We start from the raw sequence: 22,455 nt of genomic DNA on the forward strand, positions 1-22,455 counted from the left end.
TAATGTGCATCAAATTGTGCTGTACAACCTGGGACGTGACCTCTCACTCAGTGACTGCTCACTGGGAAGTGACCTCTCAGACACAAAATTCACAGGAAAAGTGAATGTACACTCAGTGGTAACATAAACTAATTTTATATATTAATCAGACTTATGTGGCATACCAGTGATGGGGCAAGTTTCCCTGGTGCTTGGTGTTCAAGGAGAACCATTGTTCTAGGATGTTACCTAACTCTAGCCACCTTGACTTAAATGCAAACTCATCAAGGGCGAGGAGAGTTAAATATATTTTTATTTTTTATTATTTTAATTTTTTTTATAGAAACATGAGTTTAGGATTTTATTTATTTGTTTAAGAGAGAGAGTGAGAGAGCACAAGCAGGGCTCAGAGCAGCAGAGGGAGAGGGAAAAGGAGAGGGAGAAGGAGATTTCATGCTGTGCTGGGAGCCCTGCATGGGACTTGATCCCAGGACCCTGGGATCATGACCGGAGCCAAAGGCAGACGCTTAACCAACTGAGCCACCTGGGTGCCCAGGTATACATATTTTTAAATTCCTCACAGTTCTTAACATGATGTTGGATGCAGCATAAGGGTTTAATGAATTTTATGATTATTTGTATGACTGGGCTTACTCTTTTTAAATTATGAAATATGTCAGACATCCAAAAATGTATAAAAAATAACACCATTTTTCTAATTTCCAGCTTAAGAAATAAGCATTATAATGACATTTGGACCCCTGTTTTGCCCCTCTCTGGTGAAAGGTAACCAGCATCATGAATTTGGTGCTATACAGGAGGTGCTGTATATGTTTTTACTACACTTGTGCACAGTCATAAACAGTAGGTAACATTGCTTCTCAGGTTTCAAAATGTTGTATTAATGCAACTTTCTGCAATTTCTTTTGTTTCAATATTATCTTCCTTGTCTGTCCACTGTTTACAGATATAGCTTTAGTGTACAATATACCACATTTAGGACATTTCAGTTGGTTTCAAATCTTCAGGGAAACATACAATGCTGTGGTGAACGTAGTTTCATTTGGTTCGTTGTGCACCTATGTGAGAGCTTCTTCAGGCATATAGATCCAGTAGGGGGACAGCTGGGTTGTAGGATATATGCATCATCAACCTTGCTAGGAACTGCTAACATGCTTTTCAAAGGCAGAACAAGCCACAGTCCCATCAGCAGAGGCTGAGTTCCTTAGGCTTCACATTCTTGACAACCCACGTTATCTTCATGTTTTGGGATCTGATGTATTCCTTATACATACATTTATTTTTATTTATTTATTTATAATTAAAAAAATTTTTTTAAAGATTTTATTTATTTATTTGACACACACACACACACACACACACAGAGCGCAAGTAGGCAGAGAGGCATCAGAGAGAGAGAGAGAAGCAGGCTCCCTGCTGAGCAGAGAGCCCAATGTGGGGCTCGATCCCAGGACCCCGAGATCATGACCTGAGCCGAAGGCAGAGGCTTTCACCCAATGAGCCACCCAGGCGCCCCTCATACATACATTTATACACATATGAGGATTCTTAGGCAAAAACAAAACCTTACTAAAGAGTAGAGTTCACTTTAGAACTTCCCAGAGAGCAATATGTGGGTACTTCAAAACTTTTGACAGCCTCGCTTTAATTGATTGGATTATTTTAAAACTTTTCAAACAAAAATAGTAATGTTGAGGGAATTTATGTGGGAAAAGTACATAATTGCCAGTACTATTACCCTATGAACAGAGTCACTTTAAAAATACACAAAATAAGGGCACCTGGGTTGCTCAGGGGGTTAAGCCTCTGCCTTTGGCTCAGGTCATGATCTCAAGGTCCTGGGATCGAGCCCCACATTGGGCTCTCTGCTCAGCAGGGAGCCTGCTTCCCCCCCACCTCTGCCTACCTACTTGTGATCTCTCTCTCTCTGTCTCTGTCAAATCAATAAATAAAATATTTTAAAAATATACAAAATATACTTGCTTGGCAATTACTAGTTGCCTTGACCTAATTGAAAGATTTAAAAAATGAATTCACTATTGGTTTATTATGAGATATATATATTCCAAATATGTTTAATCCTGTACTGGTGTTTCAGTGGGCCTGAGTTAGATGACAGGTGGTTAAAAATGAACAGAATATGCTTCCAGCTCAGACTTGCTTTTATTCTAGAACTTGTCATTGTTCCATTGTAATTCCCAAGAACAGCTCTGGTCATATAGAATATTCATTTTTTCCATAATTTTTTCCAGCAAAAACCAAGTACATATAAAGCAAAGCATGTTAAATGTAAAACAAATGATCACAGCACAAAATAGCCATTCATAAAATTAGCCTCATTTCACTTTTTTCTTTCTCACGAAATCCATTCTTTTCTAAATGTTCTGGTAAAGAGCAAACATTGACTGTGATGGCAGCAGCTGGCCAGGTGGGTTTTATAGGGCACTCAGGGCTGGATTCACCAGTTGCACCAGAATTGAAGAGATGGACGAGAGTTTCTCATTCTATGAGGAGATAGGAGACATTCCTAGGAAATTCTAATTCTAACTGCTTTTTCTTCAACTGCCCAATCTGAGATGTAGATGTGATGAAAATTATGACAAAAATCTTCTTTAAGCAGATATAGCATCATATTGCTCTCGAAGGAAAGATTCCTTTAGCTTTTCCTGGTCAGTTGTCCAAGTCCCCGGAAGAGATGAAATCATTCCTAGTTTCTCAGTTCTGCTTGTTGATGTCTTCGCTCAGAAAAGTCTCCCTTTCAGATTTGAAGCAGAACAAATTTAGCGTGTTATTAGCCAATTGGTTTCATGAAAAGTTCCTGTCCCTCACCTCTCCACTTCTGACAGATGATTTATAGTTTCTGGTTAGAACCACATGGAATTACACATTGCCAATGGAGCGATCTTCCTTTTCTGCTATGATCATCTTGAGTCCTCACCATCTGCAAAATATAAAAATATGAATTGTTCTTAATGTCAGCGGATTTGTTTATCATGTTCGCTCTAGACTCAACTCCTCTTTTGCCACATATGAATTGAACACACAGAGTTTGCTGCTTTCAAGAGTCAAAATACAAGGGTGATGTGATGATCTATACAAATGAGCCACATATAAGTTAGAACTATAAGAGTGATTCTTCCTGGGAAAATGTTGGTACATTCATCATCTGAAATTCCACACTTAGCGCATTCAGTGGCTGGTATCACTGATTCAGAGCAGGAAGGAATGTGCAGAGCAAGGACTCTGCCCAGAATCCTTCTAATCTTCTTTTTTAGCATCAATTTCTAGGACAAAATGTCTTCCCTTCCTGTCCTTCTTCCCTCCTCCTCCCTAACCACCCTCCTGTGAGCTTTCACTTTAGCATCAACACCTAGTATTCTTAGGAGGGCTGCTGTCCCACCACTGGAGTGGTTTTAATCACCTGCAGCATGAGTGCCTGGGAAGTCACAGCCCCTGGCCTGCCGATGATCTACCAAGAGAGTGAGAAAGCCCGACTCCTTTGCTCAGGTCAGGATGACTCTACAGCATACCTCAACATGCTGGAGTCTCTGCGTGCAGCAAGCTGAAGCTGTACTTGATGGGACTTTGCCTGAGATGACACCCTTGCTTGTCTTCCCCTTCTTCCCTGTCTTGCTTCTTCCGTTACCTTTCAGTTTCTCCTGGGAGTGAGTGCCATCTCCATAAATCACAAGTACACAAATCCTCACCGCAGGGTCAGCTCCAGGGAACCCGGCCCAAGGCAGGATGTGAGAGATGATCCCGTGTACGTATCCTCAGACTTACTTACATACCCATCTCAAAGGAAACAGTCATGTACACTTGCCTTGCATATTTCAAAGTTAACATCTAATTATTTTTTTCGTTATGAGTTTAAGCATTTGAAAAGGATGTAATTTGTGACATAGTGTAAAAACTCACATTTAGAAATAAAACTGCCACCTTTTTCTTTTAATTTACCCAACAGAATCTATATAGCACAAGGATTTGATAACACCCATTTTCCATTGAAAATATATGTAAAGGAGCGCCTGGGTGGCTCAGTGGGTTAAAGCCTCTGCCTTCGGCTCAGGTCATGATCCCAGGGTGCTGGGATCGAGCCCCGCATTGGGCTCTCTGCTCAGCAGGGAGCCTGCTTCCTCCTCTCTCTCTGCCTGCTTCTCTGCCTACTTGTGATCTCTGTCTGTCAAATAAATAAAAATCTAAAAAAAAAAAAAAAGAAAATATGTAAACATGCTCATGGTTCAAAGTCAGATATTTTGCAGTGTTCATTTTTCTCCTTAAACATGTATTTCCATTCCACTTCCCACACAGAATTTCATTTAATTGTAATATATTTAAATGTTTTAAAATCTTTTGTTTGCCTAATCATAAATCTTTGCATCAAAAAATATATTTAAGCACATGTTTTTTATTTCCTGTGCTTATAAGCTTCTATGTGTTAACATTTTCTGATGGAATACCATTATAATTTATCAAAATAGCATACATATTTAAATTTTGGTAATTCTATCAAAACAAAAATAAAAAATTTTATTGGAAATGCATTTCTTATTGAGATGGATAGTTTTTGGCTATTACTTTTACTTACAAGCACAATTTACTGCTAGAGTGATGCAAATATTTTTTAAGATTTTATTTATTTATGATAGAGATCACAAGTAGTCAGAGAGGCAGGCAGGGAGAGAGAGGAGGAAGCAGGCTCTCTGCAGAGCAGAGAGCCCAACGTGGGGCTCCATCCCAGGACCCTGGGATCATGACCCGAGCCAAAGGCAGAGGTTTTAACCCACTGAGCCACCTAGGCGCCCTGAGTGATGCAAAATTTAATATTAATTCTATTAATATTTATTGTTATAGATTTAAGCACTGATAAATATTATTTACATAGACAAATGGGTTTTGAAGGAGTTTTATTATAGCAATACCAAACAATTCTTTGAATTCTGAGTTATGTGCCAAAAACTATCCAGCAATCTTTCAAAAACTTTTATTTACAAAAGAATCTATTACCCTGTCACTGGATGACATTTTCTCACTTCTGGGAAATGCACCCAAAAACACTTCACTGAACTTATCAAATGGCTATTAATAATACTAGTTAGTTATTCTTTCACTTACAAGTATAGTGTTTAACATGAGACACTAAAATGTGGCTGGAAAATCTTAATATTGATAAATAAAGTGCAATTCACATGTATGCTGTTACCATATTTTTTGATAAAATAATATTTCTTATAATCTGTTTTATGTATTTTTTTCTTCAGAATCCTGAAGCTCCAACTTGGCTCATTCTCTTGATGGGACACATCCCCATATAGCCTAATTGGCAGAACTAGTCCTTACAGTAAAACCAATTAACATCGCTTTTTTATTTAGGAGATTTGGTCTTCCAACTGAAATAAGTATGTTACTGAGGGTCTCTGTGATGATGTCTTACTTATGATTCCATTCCGAGATAGGTAAATGATTAAGGGTTTTGTTATGATTCTTTTGGCCTGATTAAACAATGCCTGCTCTCCATTGATACTTCACTTATAGAATCTCTGCTTTGTTCTCATGAATTTCTCACTTTGAAGAGAGGTGTTTTTTGCCAAGATTGGGGAATGGAGCAGGCCAGATTATTAAATGAAACTTATCATCACTCCTACCATCCTTACTCTATAGTATAACTGAATTCAAACATTGAAACATGAGTTCAAATACCTCATTTCTAGCAACACATTTCTTCCTTAACAGAAACATGTACAGGATGGGAAAGGCCTGAAGCCTTACCTGGCTTAAAGGAGGCCTGTGGATCCAGTATTTAAAATGACTCTTTGACAACATTCTCCCCACCTCTTATCTTGTGCCTCCCTAGGAGGGTTTACATTCGGGCAGAGCACAGAATCAGATTCAGAATGGCTGACAGAGATGCCTAGCTGGCTTAGTTGGAAACACATGCAGCTGTTGATCTTGGGGTTGTGAGTCTGAGCTCATGTTGGGTGTAGAGATTACTTAGAAATAAAATCTTAGGGGCACCTGGGTGGCTCAGTGGGCTAAGCCTCTGCCTTGGGCTCAGGTCATGGTCTCAGGGTCCTGAGATTGAGCCCTGCATTGGGCTCCCTGCTTGGCAGGGAGCCTGCTTTCCCTTCTCTCTCTGCCTGCCTCTCTGCTTGCTTGTGATCTCTCTCTCTGTTAAATAAATAAATAAAATCTTTTAAAAATTTTAAAAAAATCTTAAAAAAAAGGATGGCTGAGAAATATGTCTTTTTTTTTTTTATGAGGTGGGGGCATTTATAAAAGGGGATGCAGGAAAGGAGACCCTCCATGATTCTCAGATAGAGACATTCTCAGGTAGACAGAGTCCTTTAAGACTAATATTTTGAAATCCATGCCCTGGGAAGTCTCCGTGTGCCGCTTGGTATGAAAAACACTGGCCTTCCCAGTGTATAATGAGCTCCTCATTATACAAATAAAAGAGCTGAAGACCAAGATTAAATCTGAGATCACAGAGCTAGTTGGTGACAGAACCGAAATTAGCATCCAAATCTCCTCATTCCTAATCTGGCATTCTTTCCACCATGGCGATCACCAGCTGTAATGCCACTTGTCACCACCACTCTTATCATCATCATCCTTTTGAATAATAGCTAACATGTATTAAGCTTTCACTCTGTATAAAGTGGTATTTGAAGCAATTTACATTCATTTAAGGATCACATTACCCTAAGATGTAGGCTCTATTATTCTGGCCATTTTACGGGTAGAGAAATGAAACCTCAGAAAGGCAAAATAATGGGCCTAGGATCACATGACCAGTAACTGCAGAAATAGGAGTCAAATCTATATCTTTATCCAGTGACCCCTGGGTTCACTCTTTTAACGACTGTTTCCCAAACTGGTTTCTATAGAACACTAGTCCCTGATAAAAGATTCTGTGGTCATAATGGTTTGACAATAGTCCCTCTCTCAGAAACACAATGAAGATTAGCTCAATAAAGGCACTAAGAAGTCCTGCAAAAATGATACCTACTTATCAGAGTTTTACAGGAAAAATTTCTCCCAATTACCTATTAATATCTAACAAAAGGACTCCCATTAAAGAAGACTAATTTAGGCTCAATATTTGTAACACTAGGTCAGTGGTTATCAAACCCTGGCCTGCATCATAATCATCTGGAGGGCCCCAACCCCAGAGTTTCTGATTCAGCCGGTCTTTGGTAGGATTCAAGGATCTGCATTTCCAATAACTTCCTAGATGATGCTGATGTTGATGGTCCAGGGACCACACTTTGAGCAATACTGTTCTTGATGTTAGAAAAATAAAGACTAAAAAACAAGCCCTAACGTGGTGTAATGGGAAAAGGAATACAGTCATTCTTCTGAAAAATCCACATTAAAATCTTGCAAATATACATTAATGAGCAAAATAATCTGTACATTAAGTAGATGGACAAAATCAAAACATCAGAAAAATGAGAAGGTGAAAAGAAAAGCTCATTCTCTCTGGGAAAACAAAGATAAGCATAGCAAGATCAACATATAAGGCTGATCATCCTTCACAATGGATTATTTTTAATTGTCACATATATTACCAGATTTAGATCATTCATGTAAGATAATACTAGCTGATTATATGCCAAGCACATTGTGTATTTTGACCTTCGTATGTATCATCTCCAATCTTTCAACAACCCAGATAATGAATTTTTTTCAGATAAATATTTTATTATCTTTTTTCCATGGATTATTTGTGTTCTAGAAACACAACTGTAGGGTATACATCTTTCTGAAGAAATGGTATTGGACTAGGTGCTGTGAATATTCTTTGGTAAGATAATTTTAGATGTTTGCAGCTTTCATTTCCTTATCTATAAAAAGATACAAGACAACTTAGTGATTTCTAAAGTCATTCCATTTTCAAATTCTAATCTTGCTTGATTCAAAGAAAGAAGCCAGACTGACATTTCCTAAAGAGACTCAGACTGACTTCATGGAGAAGAGATGGCCAAATGTCACCCAATCAAGTTACTGGCTAGCACTCTCAGAGGGAAATGAGTAAAAACATCATCAACTTCTGGATGTAGGATATATAATTAAGTAGAAAAATGGAGAAAACTTCTGGAGGAAAGAAATTTTGGAGAATAATAACAAACAAGAAAGGTCTCAGTATTACTCACTTGATAATCCTTTTGAGTTACCAAACTTACCATTTTCAGCAGCAATCTCACCTCAAGATACCTAACGGGACTTATTGAACAGAAATTTGTAGAAGTGTTTTTCAAACTTATATGCACATTGGAATTGCTCTGGGGCTTCAAAAAAAATGGATGCCTGTGTCTCCCTCCCAGAGATCTAAGTGATGTAGAGTGTGGGCTGGACTGTGGGATTGTCAACAAATACCCAGGTCATTATAATCCATAGACAAGCTTGGGCAATGCTGATTTATAGGGTTTCTTCCTGTAATTATGTTGTTAATTATATCCCCTGCCGTGGACTGTATTGTGTCCTCCCAAATTCAGATGTTGAAACCCTACATGACTATATTGGACATATGGCCTTTAAGAAGGTGACTAAGATTAAATGAGGTCTTAAGATGGAGACACAATCTGATAAAAGTGGTGACCTTAGAAGAGGAAGTGACACCAGGACTGTCTTCACCATGTGAAAACAGAGCACGAAAGTGGCTGTCTGCAAGCCAGAAAAAGAGCTCTCATTAGAGATCAAATTGGCTCTTGCCCTGATCTTGGTTTTTCTAGCGTCCAGAACCATGAAAAAATAAATTACTTTTGTTTAAGTCCCCCGGTCTATGGCATTTTTTATGGAAGCCTGAGCTAAGATATTCCCTCTTACATCCACCCTCTCTATCTCAGATCTGATTCCTTTCTCCAGTATTGGGAAAGCACACTAAATCAGGACCTGCCAGACTAGCGTCAAGTCCTAGGAAGGCACTAAACCTATTTGAGCTTCAGTTTCTCCATCCAAATATGAGGGGTATTATTTCCTGTCTCTTACACAGAGTTTTGGAGAGAACTCAGTGGGATCATTTACATGAAATTACTTTAAAGACAGTATGGCTCTGTACACAGGTGAGCTGCAGCTGGTACCTGCCACTTTTTCTCACTCAACCATCCTCCCTTTCCAATCCCCTCCATTTCCTCTTGGGTCCCCTCCTCAGTATGTTCTCTCAGCCATCTTGATCCTCAGTCATTTGGCCTCACCCCAACTCCCTGGTTCTCCCATCACTGCTTTCTGTTAGCTCATGTCTGTTAGCAACAAATACTCTTAGTTTTCCTTTACCTGGAAATATCTTTATTTTGTCTTCTTCCTGGAGGGCTATGTTCACTGGATATAAAATTCTGTATTCCGAGTTCTTTGATTTCAGTATGTGAAAGAAAAATATGTTTCACTATCTTTCAGCCTCCATGATTTCTGATGAGAAATCTACCATCATTTGGAGAATTGTTCCTTTCTTTTGAAATATGTAGATTTTCTCTAGCTGGTTCGAGATTTTTCTTTATCTTTTGTTTTTAGCAGTTAATGATGTGTCTTGAGTGGGGTTTTAAACTCTGTAAAGTTATATCTTCTGCTAATTTGGGATTTTTTTGTCCATGATTTCCTCTAATATGTATTTTCTTCTTACTGAATCTTTCTTTTCTTTCTACTTTCCTTCTAGAATGCCAGTAAAACAAATGTTAGACCTTTTGATAATATTTTACAAGTCTCCAAGATTCTGTTCATTTTTAAAAAATTTTTTAATTAAATTATTTTATTTTATTTATTTGACAGACTGAGTTCACAAGTAGGCAGAGAGGCAGGCAGAGAGAGGGGGGGAAGCAGGCTCCCCACTGAGCAGAGAGCCGATGCGGGGCTCAATCCCAGGACCCTGAGATCACGACCCAAGCCAAAGGCAGAGGCTCTAAACCACTGAGCCACCCAGGTGCCCTGGTTCTGTTTATTTTTAAAAATCCCTTTCAGATTATATAATTAATATATCTTCAAGTTCTTTGAGTCTTTCCTCTGTCACCCTCCTTCTGCTTTTGAACCTGTTCATTAGTTGCATAACACCCACTACTCATCACCACACATTTCTGCTGAGAATGTCTTTCTGTTCATTTTAAGTTGTTTGCCTTTATCTCATGGAGCATAGTTATCACAGCTGCTTCAGTGGCTTTGTCTGTTGTTTGTCTTTTCCTTTGAGAATAGTTCACATCTCCTGGTTCCCTGTATGTTGCCTAGTTTTAGGTTTTATCATGAACATTTTGAATATTATGTTGTATAGACTCTAAATCCTAGTATGGTTCTGTGTAGAATTTTAAATTTTTTGTCAGTAGGCAATCGACCTGGTAGATTGCAAGTGTTATGTTACCTCCTGTGAACAGTGGTTTTATCCTCAGTTTAATGTCCAAAGCCTTTGCTATCCTGTTCTGGGTCTTCCCCATCCATGCACAGCATAGTGGAAAGCCCAGGGCTTATGAAGCTCCCATAATTAGAATTAGAGGATCCCCTTCTCCAGTTCTCTTCTCTCTGGGGTTATGCCTACATGCTGGCCAACAGGGCCTCTCTTCCTAGTTCCTCTGGCCAGAAAAACAGGGTTTCTCTTTAATTTTAGCTAACTATCCTTCTACTCAGCTCCAAACTTTGCCTACTTTCAGAGAAAAACAGTGGGAAAAATAGTGAGAGGAGGGGTGCCTGGGTAGCTTCTTGGTTAAGCATCTACCTTTGGCTCAGGTCCTAGGATCAAGCCTTGCAGCAGGCTCCCTGCTCAGTGGGGAGCCTGCTTCTCCTTATTCTTCTGCCGCCTCCCCTACTTGTATGCTTTCTCACTCTCTGTCAAATAAATAAGTAAAGTCTTCTTAAAAATTTTTAAAAATGAGAGGAAAGAGAGGGGAAATGGGGATTTCTTTCACAACCTCTCACAAACAAGGGCCCTTTTTCTTAGTTCTTCTGTCCACAAGCATGGGGTTTGTACTGAGTTTTAGCCTCCTGCCTTTCTGCCATTACACAGTTCCAGGACTAGGGTCTGCCCTCAGCCCAAATCCACAAAAGGAAACAGAAAAGCCAATGGGAAACTATAATATATCTGCTTTTTGTTTCTTTTCAGAGATCTCAGGAGGTTGCTTTTTGTGTTTTCTCCAGAGTTCTCAGCTGTGATCTGTGGGACAGAGAGGCTATCTGGGCTTAGTCCACCTTGACTGGAAACAGATATTTCATTGTATTTATGTTTGATTTTTCTTTTCTTTACACTTCCCTTCCCTTTCTATAGTTTTCTGTTTCCTCTATTCTCATCTCTCCTACTTTCCATCATTTTGCTGATTTTGTTCAATATCTATATACTAGCTATACCTACAATTATACCCATATCTAATACATATAGTATAGATGTATATATGAAGTATTGATATATATAATATATGTTATATATTTATAGATTACAATATTGTATATTAATATAGTGATACATATTACATACTTAATATTGTACATATATACTGCATACATACATGGCATTTCATTATATAATCATACGAAAATTGATTTATTATACCTGCTATTGGGTATTTTTGTTTCCACTTTAGGATTCCTACAAATAATGCTTTTATGGACACTCTAATACATGACTTTTGGCGAATATATATATTTTCTGTAGGGCATATACATTAAAGTTGATAGTCATATTATATGTATACTTTCAGCTTTAGTAGACACCCAAGAATATTTATTTTAAAATAATTTCCCATATAGTTTTGATACACAACAAAAATTGTGAATAACTTCTAGAGCCTACTATAGCTTCCTGTTCTCCATCTTCCATTTTTCCCTTTAACTGTAGGTCCAGAAACACCTCCTTACATTGCCTAAGAAGCTGCCCTCAGCCTCCAGAGAAGTCTCAAAAGCACAATAGCCTTGTCCATTCCAGGCACTGGTTAGAAGCCCACATCTCAGAGCAGGAAAGCCTGGGTTGCTAAGGGAGAAGGCAGACCCTCAAACACTGGAGGTTTGTTGCATAGGCATAGTTCTCCCCCACTGCATTTTGCACAAGTATGAAGGGCTCTGCTTGCTTACTCAGGACTTGTGTGGTCCTTTTTCTCATCCCATTCCCTGACCCCACACCAAACATCTATACCTACTTCCAGTTCTGGTTTTTTCAACACCATTGATTCCCCCTTTTTTTTTTTTTTTTTTGTTTGTTTGTTTGGGTTTTTTTTGTTTTTGTTTTTTTGCCTTTCTGGAGTTATGTCTTGTCTGCCTCCACATTTTGGGAACCCCTTGCAACCCTAGATGATAGGCACCTCTATCCTGTCATTTCTACTTGTCCCAGTGAGTTCTCCTTGCTCATCTTCGCTCAGCTTCCACCAGGGGAAATCCAAAGGTACTTCAGGGTCTTCGATTCCATTGTACCCAAGGTTACCTTTTTTATCTTGTTGTTTACCATCTGCTAGAGCTGGCATTTCTTCTGATTGTGCCTCTTCCTCATTGTTCACCAGCAGTTCTCCAGTTGAAAAGAGCATGTATAACTTCTGGATCAAATCAATAGTAGTCTCAGAACCATTACTAGGACTGATCCCTAATACAAAGGAATGCTGCTCCTGGGAACCAAATTCATCAAACAGCTCACTGTTTCCTGTCTCTATTTTATACACCTCAGGAATATGGCTGAGGTGACAGAGAAAAGAGATGAAAAATACATTAGCCAAGTCCCTTGCAGAATTAAATGTAAATACAGGCAGATATAGAACAGCAATAAATTTTATGCATGTGCTTGGAGTAGTCCAAATGCAGTTTGTGGATGAAATCTGACTCAGGGGCATTTAAAAAAATATATTCCAAAGGAAATTAGAACATTGTAACAATGGTTTAGGACTCCAAAGAAATCTTATTTTTACCACTGAATTTTTATTGAGTACTTAGGGTTGTACTTTGCAAAATCAAACAGAAAAGAATCCTTCCTACTAGTCTTCATATGGGTTCTGTTTTTTAAATGGTGAATGATCTGGTTGCTTTTGCAATTTTTTCTCTTTTTGTTTTTATTTTGCTCTAAGATTGTTATATCTAACATTTGATGTTATAAGTTTTCTGTTTTGGTAGTACCCAATATTAGAGTGGTATTATATAAGGTATAACAAAGAACCTTTTTTTTTTTCCATAAAAGCAACAGAAATGGAAACATGGTTCTTTCTAATATGAGTCATATTCTATCTGCTATTAACTCCAGATCTGTGCAGTCATCACAGACCAGGAGTATTTCTCTCTCACACTCACACAGACACACACACACACACACACACACACCCCTATATCCCAAGCAAACTTGCATCCTGAAAACTAAAGCACCATTCATTTAAAATTATTTTTGTAAGGACTGTTTCCAGCTGTAGTATCACCCAAACTGTGAATTTGCCAACTCACAATACATTGTTTCCTGAGCCAACGTTCTCTGGGTTGGGAGAGGTGATGTTAACACACTGGGGTCTCAGATCTGCAGGGGGATATTTGTTGACGGCACCTGGAGAAAGAGTGCGCTGGTTAATCTAAACTTTACCCTTCTATATTCTATCGCCCAAGTCAGTTCATCTTCTCCTGAGGTTAGAGGTATCTTCAAGAGCAAATTAATTTTATAAAGTCCTTGGCAAAGTAGTCACCCTCTGACATTTGCAATATCTCATTGGCAAAGTCAATGAGATAAAGCAGTGATCGAGTCAAAAATTCTTAAGCTCTGTATGTCACAGGCTTGTGATATGATTCAAGGACATCTCTCCATCCCTTCTAAGGTCTATTTGTCTTTCTCCAAATGGAAGATCATTCCAGAAGACACACTGAGCTACTGAAATTGTCTGTCCTATTTATCTTAGGGTTGGAAGGAGGCATCATCTTTTTTTTTTTTTTTTTGCAAGTGGTAAGTCTGCTACAATACATATGAATCCTGAATTCCAAAATTCCTTAGGGTTACATGAGCCCTGGGGCTTTGTGCAGGGCAGCAAATCTGCATTTCTGTTAATTCTCTGGGAAACTAGCAGGAGCTGCATGTAACTAATGTGGCCTCTGCCTCACTCCTAATCCCAGCACAGGCCAGAAATTTGCTTGATACCACAAGCTCTCAGGTATTCTAGTATAGCCACGTCTAAAATTGCAACTCACAGACAGAGGCTGGAACAGTCACTCTCAAAGCCCCACTATAAAAAGACACCCTTAAGACCCTGCTTGGCTATGCCTGAGCCAGTTGTTTGGGACGAAGGCTCTAGAAGAATTCATGGCTCAAAAGAATTAAAGTCAAACCAAAGGTCATTTGCAATGAAAGATAAAACAGAAGTCCTTGGAGTAGATGGAGAGTGATGGTAGTGGGATAATACTGATTACAGCAGTATACTTCTTTTTGGGTACAGGAATTGAAATATAGTTTAAAGAACAGGAGCACAGCTCTGGGGTCAGAATGCATGGGGCTGAGTCTAACAATTTTCCAACTGTTAAACTATAACCTTTTGGGCAATTTATTTAATGTCTCTGAACCTTTTTTTTCTCACCTGTAAAATGGAGATACTAGTACTTTCCTTTGAGGGCTGTACTGAGGATTAAATGATATAATCCATTTAAAGACGTTGCTACATAGTACCAAGTACATAGTAAACAGATGAGGGTTAAAAAACACTTTTTGCCTATATGGTGGTTTTCTGACAAAGACCTTGACAGTGCAGCAGTAAAGTTCAAGGTCAGTGAGGCCTGATATTTTTCTCTGGTTTTCTCACTGCCTCCTACTCACACCTTAGACCGTACCACTCTCCACTGAAGTAAGGAGTTCTTACTAAGCCACCTAGTGGACTGTACACAGAGACATTAAATCTATTGCAAAAGCAATAGAAGGAAAAAGGTTTAATGACTTACGTCTGATTAAATGAACAAATGGCTTGACAAACTTGATGACATAGTTCAAATCTGGCTTGTGGGTTCGGCCAAGCTGGACTAAGTGATGATCCAGTGGGTGGCTGGCTAATTCTTCTAATTCTTTGTCGTTGTGTATAGGACCAAAGGAAAACACAAATATGGTGTAGCCCTGACACTTGGCTCTCAGAGCTACATTTCTTAAGACTTCCTTGTCTAAGGGGTTGGTTTCGCCAGCAGATATAACAAAGATAACTTTGTTTTTCCTCAGGTTGGGCGTTCCTACAAACACATTGTCAATTGTCCACTGCAGGGCATGGCCAATAAAAACATCTCCATTGAGTTGTTGGAAAGAGTCTTGGAGATGATGTTGCATTTGGTGTATACTGTTATAAGTAACCAAATCGAACTCCAGGTAGACAGGGCATTCTTCACTGTTGGGCATATAGCCTGGAGGAGAATAGCTCACGACTGCCACTCTGTCTCCTAACATGGAAGTCAGTGGGTAGGAGGCAACATGAAAATAATCAAGCACTGAGATTAGAAAAGCTTTCACTTCCTGAAACTCATCATTTCCTATTCTTTGGGAAGCATCTACGAGGAAAGCCACATCCATGTAATATTCTTGAAGAGAGGTATCTCCAGGTTCATTAGTAAGACCTGGTTCTTCTTTTCTGCCATAGTTTTCATGTCCTGCAATAGAATAGCTCAAGTCACTCTTTTCAGTAGAAGGCTAAATTTGGAACTCCTAGCCAAGGATGACCAAAAAACATCATGGGATTTTGCCATGTGTTATTTCCATACCCATGGCAGACATCATAAATCAATTATAGTACCTGTTCCCAGATGCATTCTCCAAATATGTTTCCAAACCCTGCATGGGAAATCACCAGCATGCCATAGGTGCTGTCATGTGAAAAGAAATGTATTCGCTAGCCTGTCTCAGATATTTGTCAAAGGACTGGTTGATCCTCTAGCTAGTTTCATATGTAAGTTGAGAAACATATAACTATTTTTAGTGCACTCCACATGATTACAAAATTTGAAGTACACATTTGCATGAGATCTAATTATTATGCAGCCACTCTAAGAGAAAGGCATATATGTTAAAGTTATATTTATTGATGTCACAAACACATATACCTTTATACATATGTTCAAAATATGTACCATAGTGTGATGTCATGAGAGCAAATATAAATGCTGACTTTAGAATCCAAACTCGTGTAAGACCTTAAATACTCTAAGATGTTGGTACCTAAGTGCCAGTCCACAAAATGTTTATTGGCCCAGGACAAAATAAGGAGCTTGCACATGTTGTAAGTCATCCACATTACTAAGCATACTGTTTAGTTCAGCTGACAATTTTTTTTTTTGGTAGCAAGACTTTCTCAATGAATGAAACAGTGCCTTCATTTACATTCTAATGCTGATGTCTTATCTTGCTGCAGATCTGCCCTTCAAGTAGCACTGCTTTAAGCCTAAGGGATCACGAAACCATGTCCACAATCATGTTCATGTGGATGGTGACTGGTCAGTGAAGCCACAACAGGAAATGCCAGCTCAGAAAGACAGGAAGTAGGTGGCCAGTGTTCTTTTTTCTATGAGAAAAGTATGTCTATAAACCTAATCAAGCAAGAAGATTTCTAATTGGCAGAATTTATTGATCCCCATCTGTGTTAAAACCCCATTATTCGTGCTTTATATTTATTACTTTGTTACTTCTCATAATACTCACAAATAAATCAATTAACCTGTATTAATGCCATAAAATCTTAATAAAATAGGATGCCAAAAACAACCCCATGAATAATGCTATTAACAGGGTAAACGATCCCTTATACGTTTGTAGCTCAAATAAATCTGAATTTCTAGGGTAAACTCCACATTATCTTTATCTATTGTTGAATTTTGACAAATAAAAATTATATAAAAATCGTAAGGTATATAATGTAGTGTTTTGATATCACTAACCTTGCATAATGATTATGACAATCAAACTAATATTACTGGATTTGATTTACTTAAAATTTTGTTTAGAATTTTTGCAGTTACTACTGGGTATTTACCCCAAAGATACAGATGTAGTGAAAAGAAGGGCCATCTGTACCCCAATGTTTATAGCAGCAATGGCCACGGTCGCCAAACTGTGGAAAGAACCAAGATGCCCTTCAACGGACGAATGGATAAGGAAGATGTGGTCCATATACACGATGGAGTATTATGCCTCCATCAGAAAGGATGAATACCCAACTTTTGTAGCAACATGGACGGGACTGGAAGAGATTATGCTGAGTGAAATAAGTCAAGCAGAGAGAGTCAATTATCATATGGTTTCACTTATTTGTGGAGCATAACAAAGAACATGGAGGACATGGGGAGATGGAGAGAAGGGAGTTGAGGGAAATTGGAAGGGGAGGTGAACCGTGAGAGACTATGGACTCTGAAAAACAATGTGAGGGTTTTGAAGGGGCAGGGGGTGGGAGGTTGGGGGAATCAGGTGGTGGGTATTAAGGAGGGCATGTATTGTATGGAGCACTGGGTGTGGTGCAAAAACAATGAATTCTATTACGCTGAAAAGAAATAAAAAAAAATTAAAAAAAAAGAATTTTTGCAGCTATGTTTATGAGGAGTATTGGAATGTACTTTCATTTGCTTGTAAAGTCTTTGGTTTTGTTATCATGGCAATCTGGCCTTAAAGAATGAGCTGGAAAGAATTCCTTCCTCTTCAGTTTTCTGTAAGAGTCTGTGTAGGATTGTTATTATTTCTTCCTTAGGTATTTTGTTGAATTTGCCACTGAAGTCATTTTGGCTTAGAGTTTTCTGTATGGGAAATTTTGAACTACAAATTCAATTTCTTTAATAGGTTTAGGGCTATTTAGGTTACTTCCTGAATGAGCTTTGGTAATTTTTGAACTGAAAGAAATTTGTCTATTTCACCCAAACTAATTTACAGGCAAAAAATTATTTATCATATTCTCTGATTACTCTTTTAATATCTGTTTCCTTTCTCATTTCTGATATTAGTAGTGTCTTCTTTTTTTTCCTGGTGAGTTTGACTGTAGGTTTATTGATTTTTATTGATATTCTCAAAAAAAAGCTGCTGTTGGTGTTACTGATTGTCTCTTTTCCGTTTCATTGAGTTCTACTTTAATTATAGTACTTCCTTTCTTCTGCTGCTTACCCAGGTTCCCCTTTTTCTGTTTCTTAAGGTGAAAGTTGAAGTCATTGATTTGAAAACTTTCTTCTTTACCAACATAGGTATCTAATGCTACAGATGACCTTCTAAATCCTGCATTAGTGGAATCTCACAAATTCTGGCATATTGTGATTTTTATTTGCATTCAGCTCAAAATAGATTCTAATTTCTCTTTTGATGTCTTCTTTGACCATGGATTATTTGGAAACATTTTATTTAGTTTCCAAATACTTAGGGATTTTTTGAAGATCTTTCAGCTATTGATTTTTAATTTAATTCTGTTTTGGTCAGAGAATACAATTGGTATGACTTCAATCTCTTAAAATTTTGAGAATTGCTTTACGGCCCACAATATGACTTATTTTGGTAAGTGTTTCATATGTATTGAAAAGAACATGTATCCTGTTGTTTGCAGAGTGTTCTATAAATATCCATTAGGTGAGGTTAGTTGCTAGTGTGGCTCAAGTCTTCCTGCTGATTTTTTACCAAGTATTGGGAGAGGGTATTAGAACTCTGATGCTCTTTTCATTAAAAAACAAACAAAAAAACAAAAAAAAACAAAAACAAAAAAATAAACACCTTTTTTCTCCCTGAGTCTTATTTTAGATAATTCCATTACTACATCTTCAAGTTCACTGATTTTTTCTTTTACCAATTCTAATTTGCTATTAATCCCATCCAGTATATTGTTCTTCCTAGACATTGCAACTTTAATCTCTATAAATTCTATTTGAATCTTTTAAAAATACCTGTTTACCTCTACTTATCTCTACTTAACTTTTTCACATGAGATATAGTTATAATAACTGTTTTAATACCTTTGTTAATTCTAACATTTGTGTCAGTTCTGGTTTGTTTTAGAGTGATTATGTTCTTGATTATGGTCATGTTTTCATGCTTCTTTTTTTTCCACAAATATTGTGAAATTTTCCTTTTTGGATGTGGAATACTTGTGTATTCTTACAAATATTCATGCCACATGCAAACTATCTGATCCTTTTGGGTCATGCTATTATGATTTGTTTGGCTAGACTAGAGCAGTGCTTAATTTAAGGCTAATTATTCCCCACTACTGAGACAAGACCTTCCTGAGTTTTCTTTCTATGAATTATGAGTTTTCCAGGCTTTCTGGCAGGAAAAGGAACTGTTTGTGGCCCTCTATGAGCAACTGGCACTGTTCTGTAATCTTTTCTGATGGTTCTTCTCCCAGGCTCAGGGCATTTCATCACAGGCATGTGCCCTCACCACTCTACTGAATAATTGAGGAGACCCTTTGCAGATCTCTTGGGGTTCTCTCTCTGTGCAGCTCTTTCTTTTCTGGCATTTTGTCATGGGAACTCTGACAATCTTGGTCTCCCTGGATTCTCAGTTCTGTCTCCTCATCTCAAGAAATACCCTGAGCTCTACCCCAATTCTTTCTTCCTGCCCCATGGCAGTAAGCTGGGGCAATCATAGGGTTTACTTCATTTGTTTTTGTCTCTCAGGGATCCTTCTTTCATTTCCTGATGTCTATTGTCTTTCATTTCCTGATGTCTATTGTCTTGAAAACTATTGGTTCATGTGTGTTTGTGTGTAGTGATACAAATATATATCTAATAGGTGAGAACTAGCCATTTTGTTTGAGATGTTCCTATGTTCTCTTCCTTCCACAAAAGGACTAAGAATTCATGATTTATATATCATATTCTTCCTTTATCAATACATCTGTAGTAACTGAATAGGATTTTGAATTTCAAAAGCAAGTTTAAAATTTTTGAGCTTTCCATTCCCCATAGGAACCTAGCTTTAAATTCTTTGAATTTTTTTTAATCCCGCTAAAAGCCCCTGATTAAACTATTAGATATTAGATATGGAAGTGCAGACAAAAGCATTTATTTCATATTCCTCTTTGCTGTGACTGCTATGTACCATACTTTAGACCTAAAAAATCACCATCATAAACACTTCTAGAGTTCTTGGCTATAGTGTATTTGGCTACGAAGGTCAGTTAAATGGACATGTCTGTCATGTTGAAGTTTACAATCCTGGAGATGACTAACCACCACCCGCTCTGTCATCAGGATCTTTGTTTTCCCACTATGGCATTTTGGCTTCTTTAAAAAGATTAATCAACACACTTTGTTAAAACATGAGGAAAATTGCTTCATAAATGTTCTGATAGAAAAGGAGGATCGACTTATGTTACTGAAATATTTTTTCATACATGCCCATATCAAGAGGTTTACTGCATTTTCCCAATTTTCTTTTCATAACTGGGCGAATTCTCCATCTTTTTCCAAAGTACCCAGCAGAATTATTTTCTAAGGAGGCATATTTTCGCCTACAAAATCTGTAAAAATAAGCTTTCTTCCTACTTACAGGATTAGCATGAGAATCAAGAAGCTAAATGTAGATACTTATGGTTCGAAAACTAAAATTAGTCAAACATGAAGTATGATTATTCTAACTTTGAGTCGAAATTCATCTTACTTAGGGAGAGTGGGTGTTCAACAATATTTTCTTTCAAGAAAACCTGGCAGGAATGTGGATACAATATATCCATAGCTCATAGCAATGCTGTGTATTTTCTGGAAATGTCATGGAGCCAAATTCCCGTCTTCAAGTTTATGGAAGAATTTCCTCAGAATGGCATAGAAGGAAGGGTTGGCTTACTTTATTGTGGAGGAGGCTTGGAAGGAGTGAGGGATCCAGCTAGATTTCCAGGGAAGCAGCCTCAGAAATTAGTCTAACTTTGGCCAATATTAAAGCCACAACACCATGTGTGCTCCAATAACTTTAGGGAGAAGTGGGGGTGGAAAGGAAACTTCGACAGGAGGGAGAATCTACAGGACCTGAGCCATTTGGACCGGGATTAAGTATTCTGTGAAGAAGCTATGCTGCCTTTGATGGCAGTTGTGGGAAACCTCAAGATATGCATGAGTTATCCAGTGATCTGCTTTGGAATTTGTCCAGGGGTCAAAATTAGTCATGTGTTCTTCATAGGCAAGTCACATGTATAACCGAAGCTAACTTACATATATGTTTCTATCCAATTGTACTGTAGATAAAAGTAACGTTGTTTTATAAGATTTCCCATGAGGTTGGCAATGTTTTCTTTCTTGCTTTTCCACTGAGTATCTGATGAGCCTTCAGTTTACTTCAGGTCTTATGCTCAGCTCTGTGTATGTCTTCTCTCAGTTAACCTTCCACAGGGCACTATGAAGGTAGAATTTCCATCATTCCCCTTTTACAGATGAGCAAGCAGAAGCTTGGAGAAAGTAAATTACTTGGCCAAGAAATGGTAGCTTCTAAGTGGTAGAGGAAGGATTTGACCCCCACTCATGTAACTCCCTCAGAAGAACTGGTCCTCAGATATGAGGGTGGAGCACACACGAAGGATCATATTAACCACTTCACCAAATGCCCTGAGACCTGGTGTGAAAAATGAGGTTCTTGGTCAATTGCCATTCCTTCTGAGTGAAGCCACCAGAAGATGTTTTCTTCCAAAATAGGCAACTATATGATTAAATAAAATTTGCAATTTTTTCTTTTCTAGGCATTGTAGAACAGTGGTTATGAGCAGAACCTTTGGTGTTTTGAGTCCTGTCTCTGCTGTTTGTTACCTCTATGACCCTGAATCCCTCCCTACTTCAGTTTCATTATGTAAAAAGCAGTAATAATAAACTAGAAACCTTATAAGGTTTTTTAGAGAATTAAAGTTTGCACAGCACCTAACATATCCTAATTACTCTACAAATATTATTTTTGGAGGGAGATAAACAAATAGAAAAGTCCCACACACCTGAAAATCCTGCCCATGTTACTCTATTTCACAAATGAGAATTTCTATCAGAAAAAAATGTACTGCCAGCTAGAATTAATGGAAGACAATTTGCACACGCACATATATATGCATGTTTTCAGAAATTAGAAAGCTCATTCTGCTGTGTTTGTGAATGTTTAACTACAGGGGAGTTAGCAATAATTTATGTACCTCTCCATTTAATGATGCCATCCCAGGCTTGTCCTCCCTCTTGTCTGCTGAGGTCACTGGCCAGGCTCTAAGCTGAGGCAGCAAGGGAGGGAGGCACAAGAATTTTATGCCAAAGGGAAATATAGACACATTTAAAATTCCCTCCTTTTATTGTATGAGGTCCTCTTTCCCCCATTTGCCTAAACAAGTAGAAGAGACTGTCTTAAAATAGATTTCATCCTCTTCCACCAAAGACATAGAATAAATATTTTTCTTGACCTAGACTTTTTAGGTCACACTTAGTCTGAAAGACTCACTCTGTAGTCCACTTCATACTCTGAAACAAGTCTGCAGAAGGTACCAGCATACTGAGAAAAAGTGACACATGCCTTAGGGATTATTTAGACCCAGGGTACCCAGATCTAACATTTTGGTCTTTATGGTGTTATTC

The 22,455-nt window shown here is 38.1% G+C and overlaps 1 protein-coding gene across 5 annotated transcripts in view; it reads right to left on the reverse strand.

Annotated features, from left to right (window-relative positions):
• Positions 1–2,144: 2,144 nt before the first annotated feature.
• Positions 2,145–22,455, reverse strand: part of COL6A5 (collagen type VI alpha 5 chain) — a 145,669-nt gene continuing 125,358 nt past the window's right edge. Inside the window, exons 38-41 of one of the 5 annotated variants that reach the window (XM_046002242.1) lie at positions 14,857–15,546; positions 13,387–13,483; positions 12,389–12,633; positions 2,145–2,941 (exon numbers count right to left, since the gene is read on the reverse strand). In XM_046002242.1, coding sequence (XP_045858198.1) covers positions 2,922–2,941; positions 12,389–12,633; positions 13,387–13,483; positions 14,857–15,546 — 1,052 coding nt within the window. In that variant the 3' untranslated portion in view covers positions 2,145–2,921. The remainder of the gene's footprint in view (positions 2,942–12,388; positions 12,634–13,386; positions 13,484–14,856; positions 15,547–22,455) is intronic. The other 4 variants (XM_046002243.1, XM_046002244.1, XM_046002245.1 and 1 more) reach the window with 4 other exon arrangements.

The sequence above is a fragment of the Meles meles genome, chromosome 4, assembly GCF_922984935.1.
Source record: "Meles meles chromosome 4, mMelMel3.1 paternal haplotype, whole genome shotgun sequence".
Classification (NCBI taxonomy): domain Eukaryota; kingdom Metazoa; phylum Chordata; class Mammalia; order Carnivora; family Mustelidae; genus Meles; species Meles meles.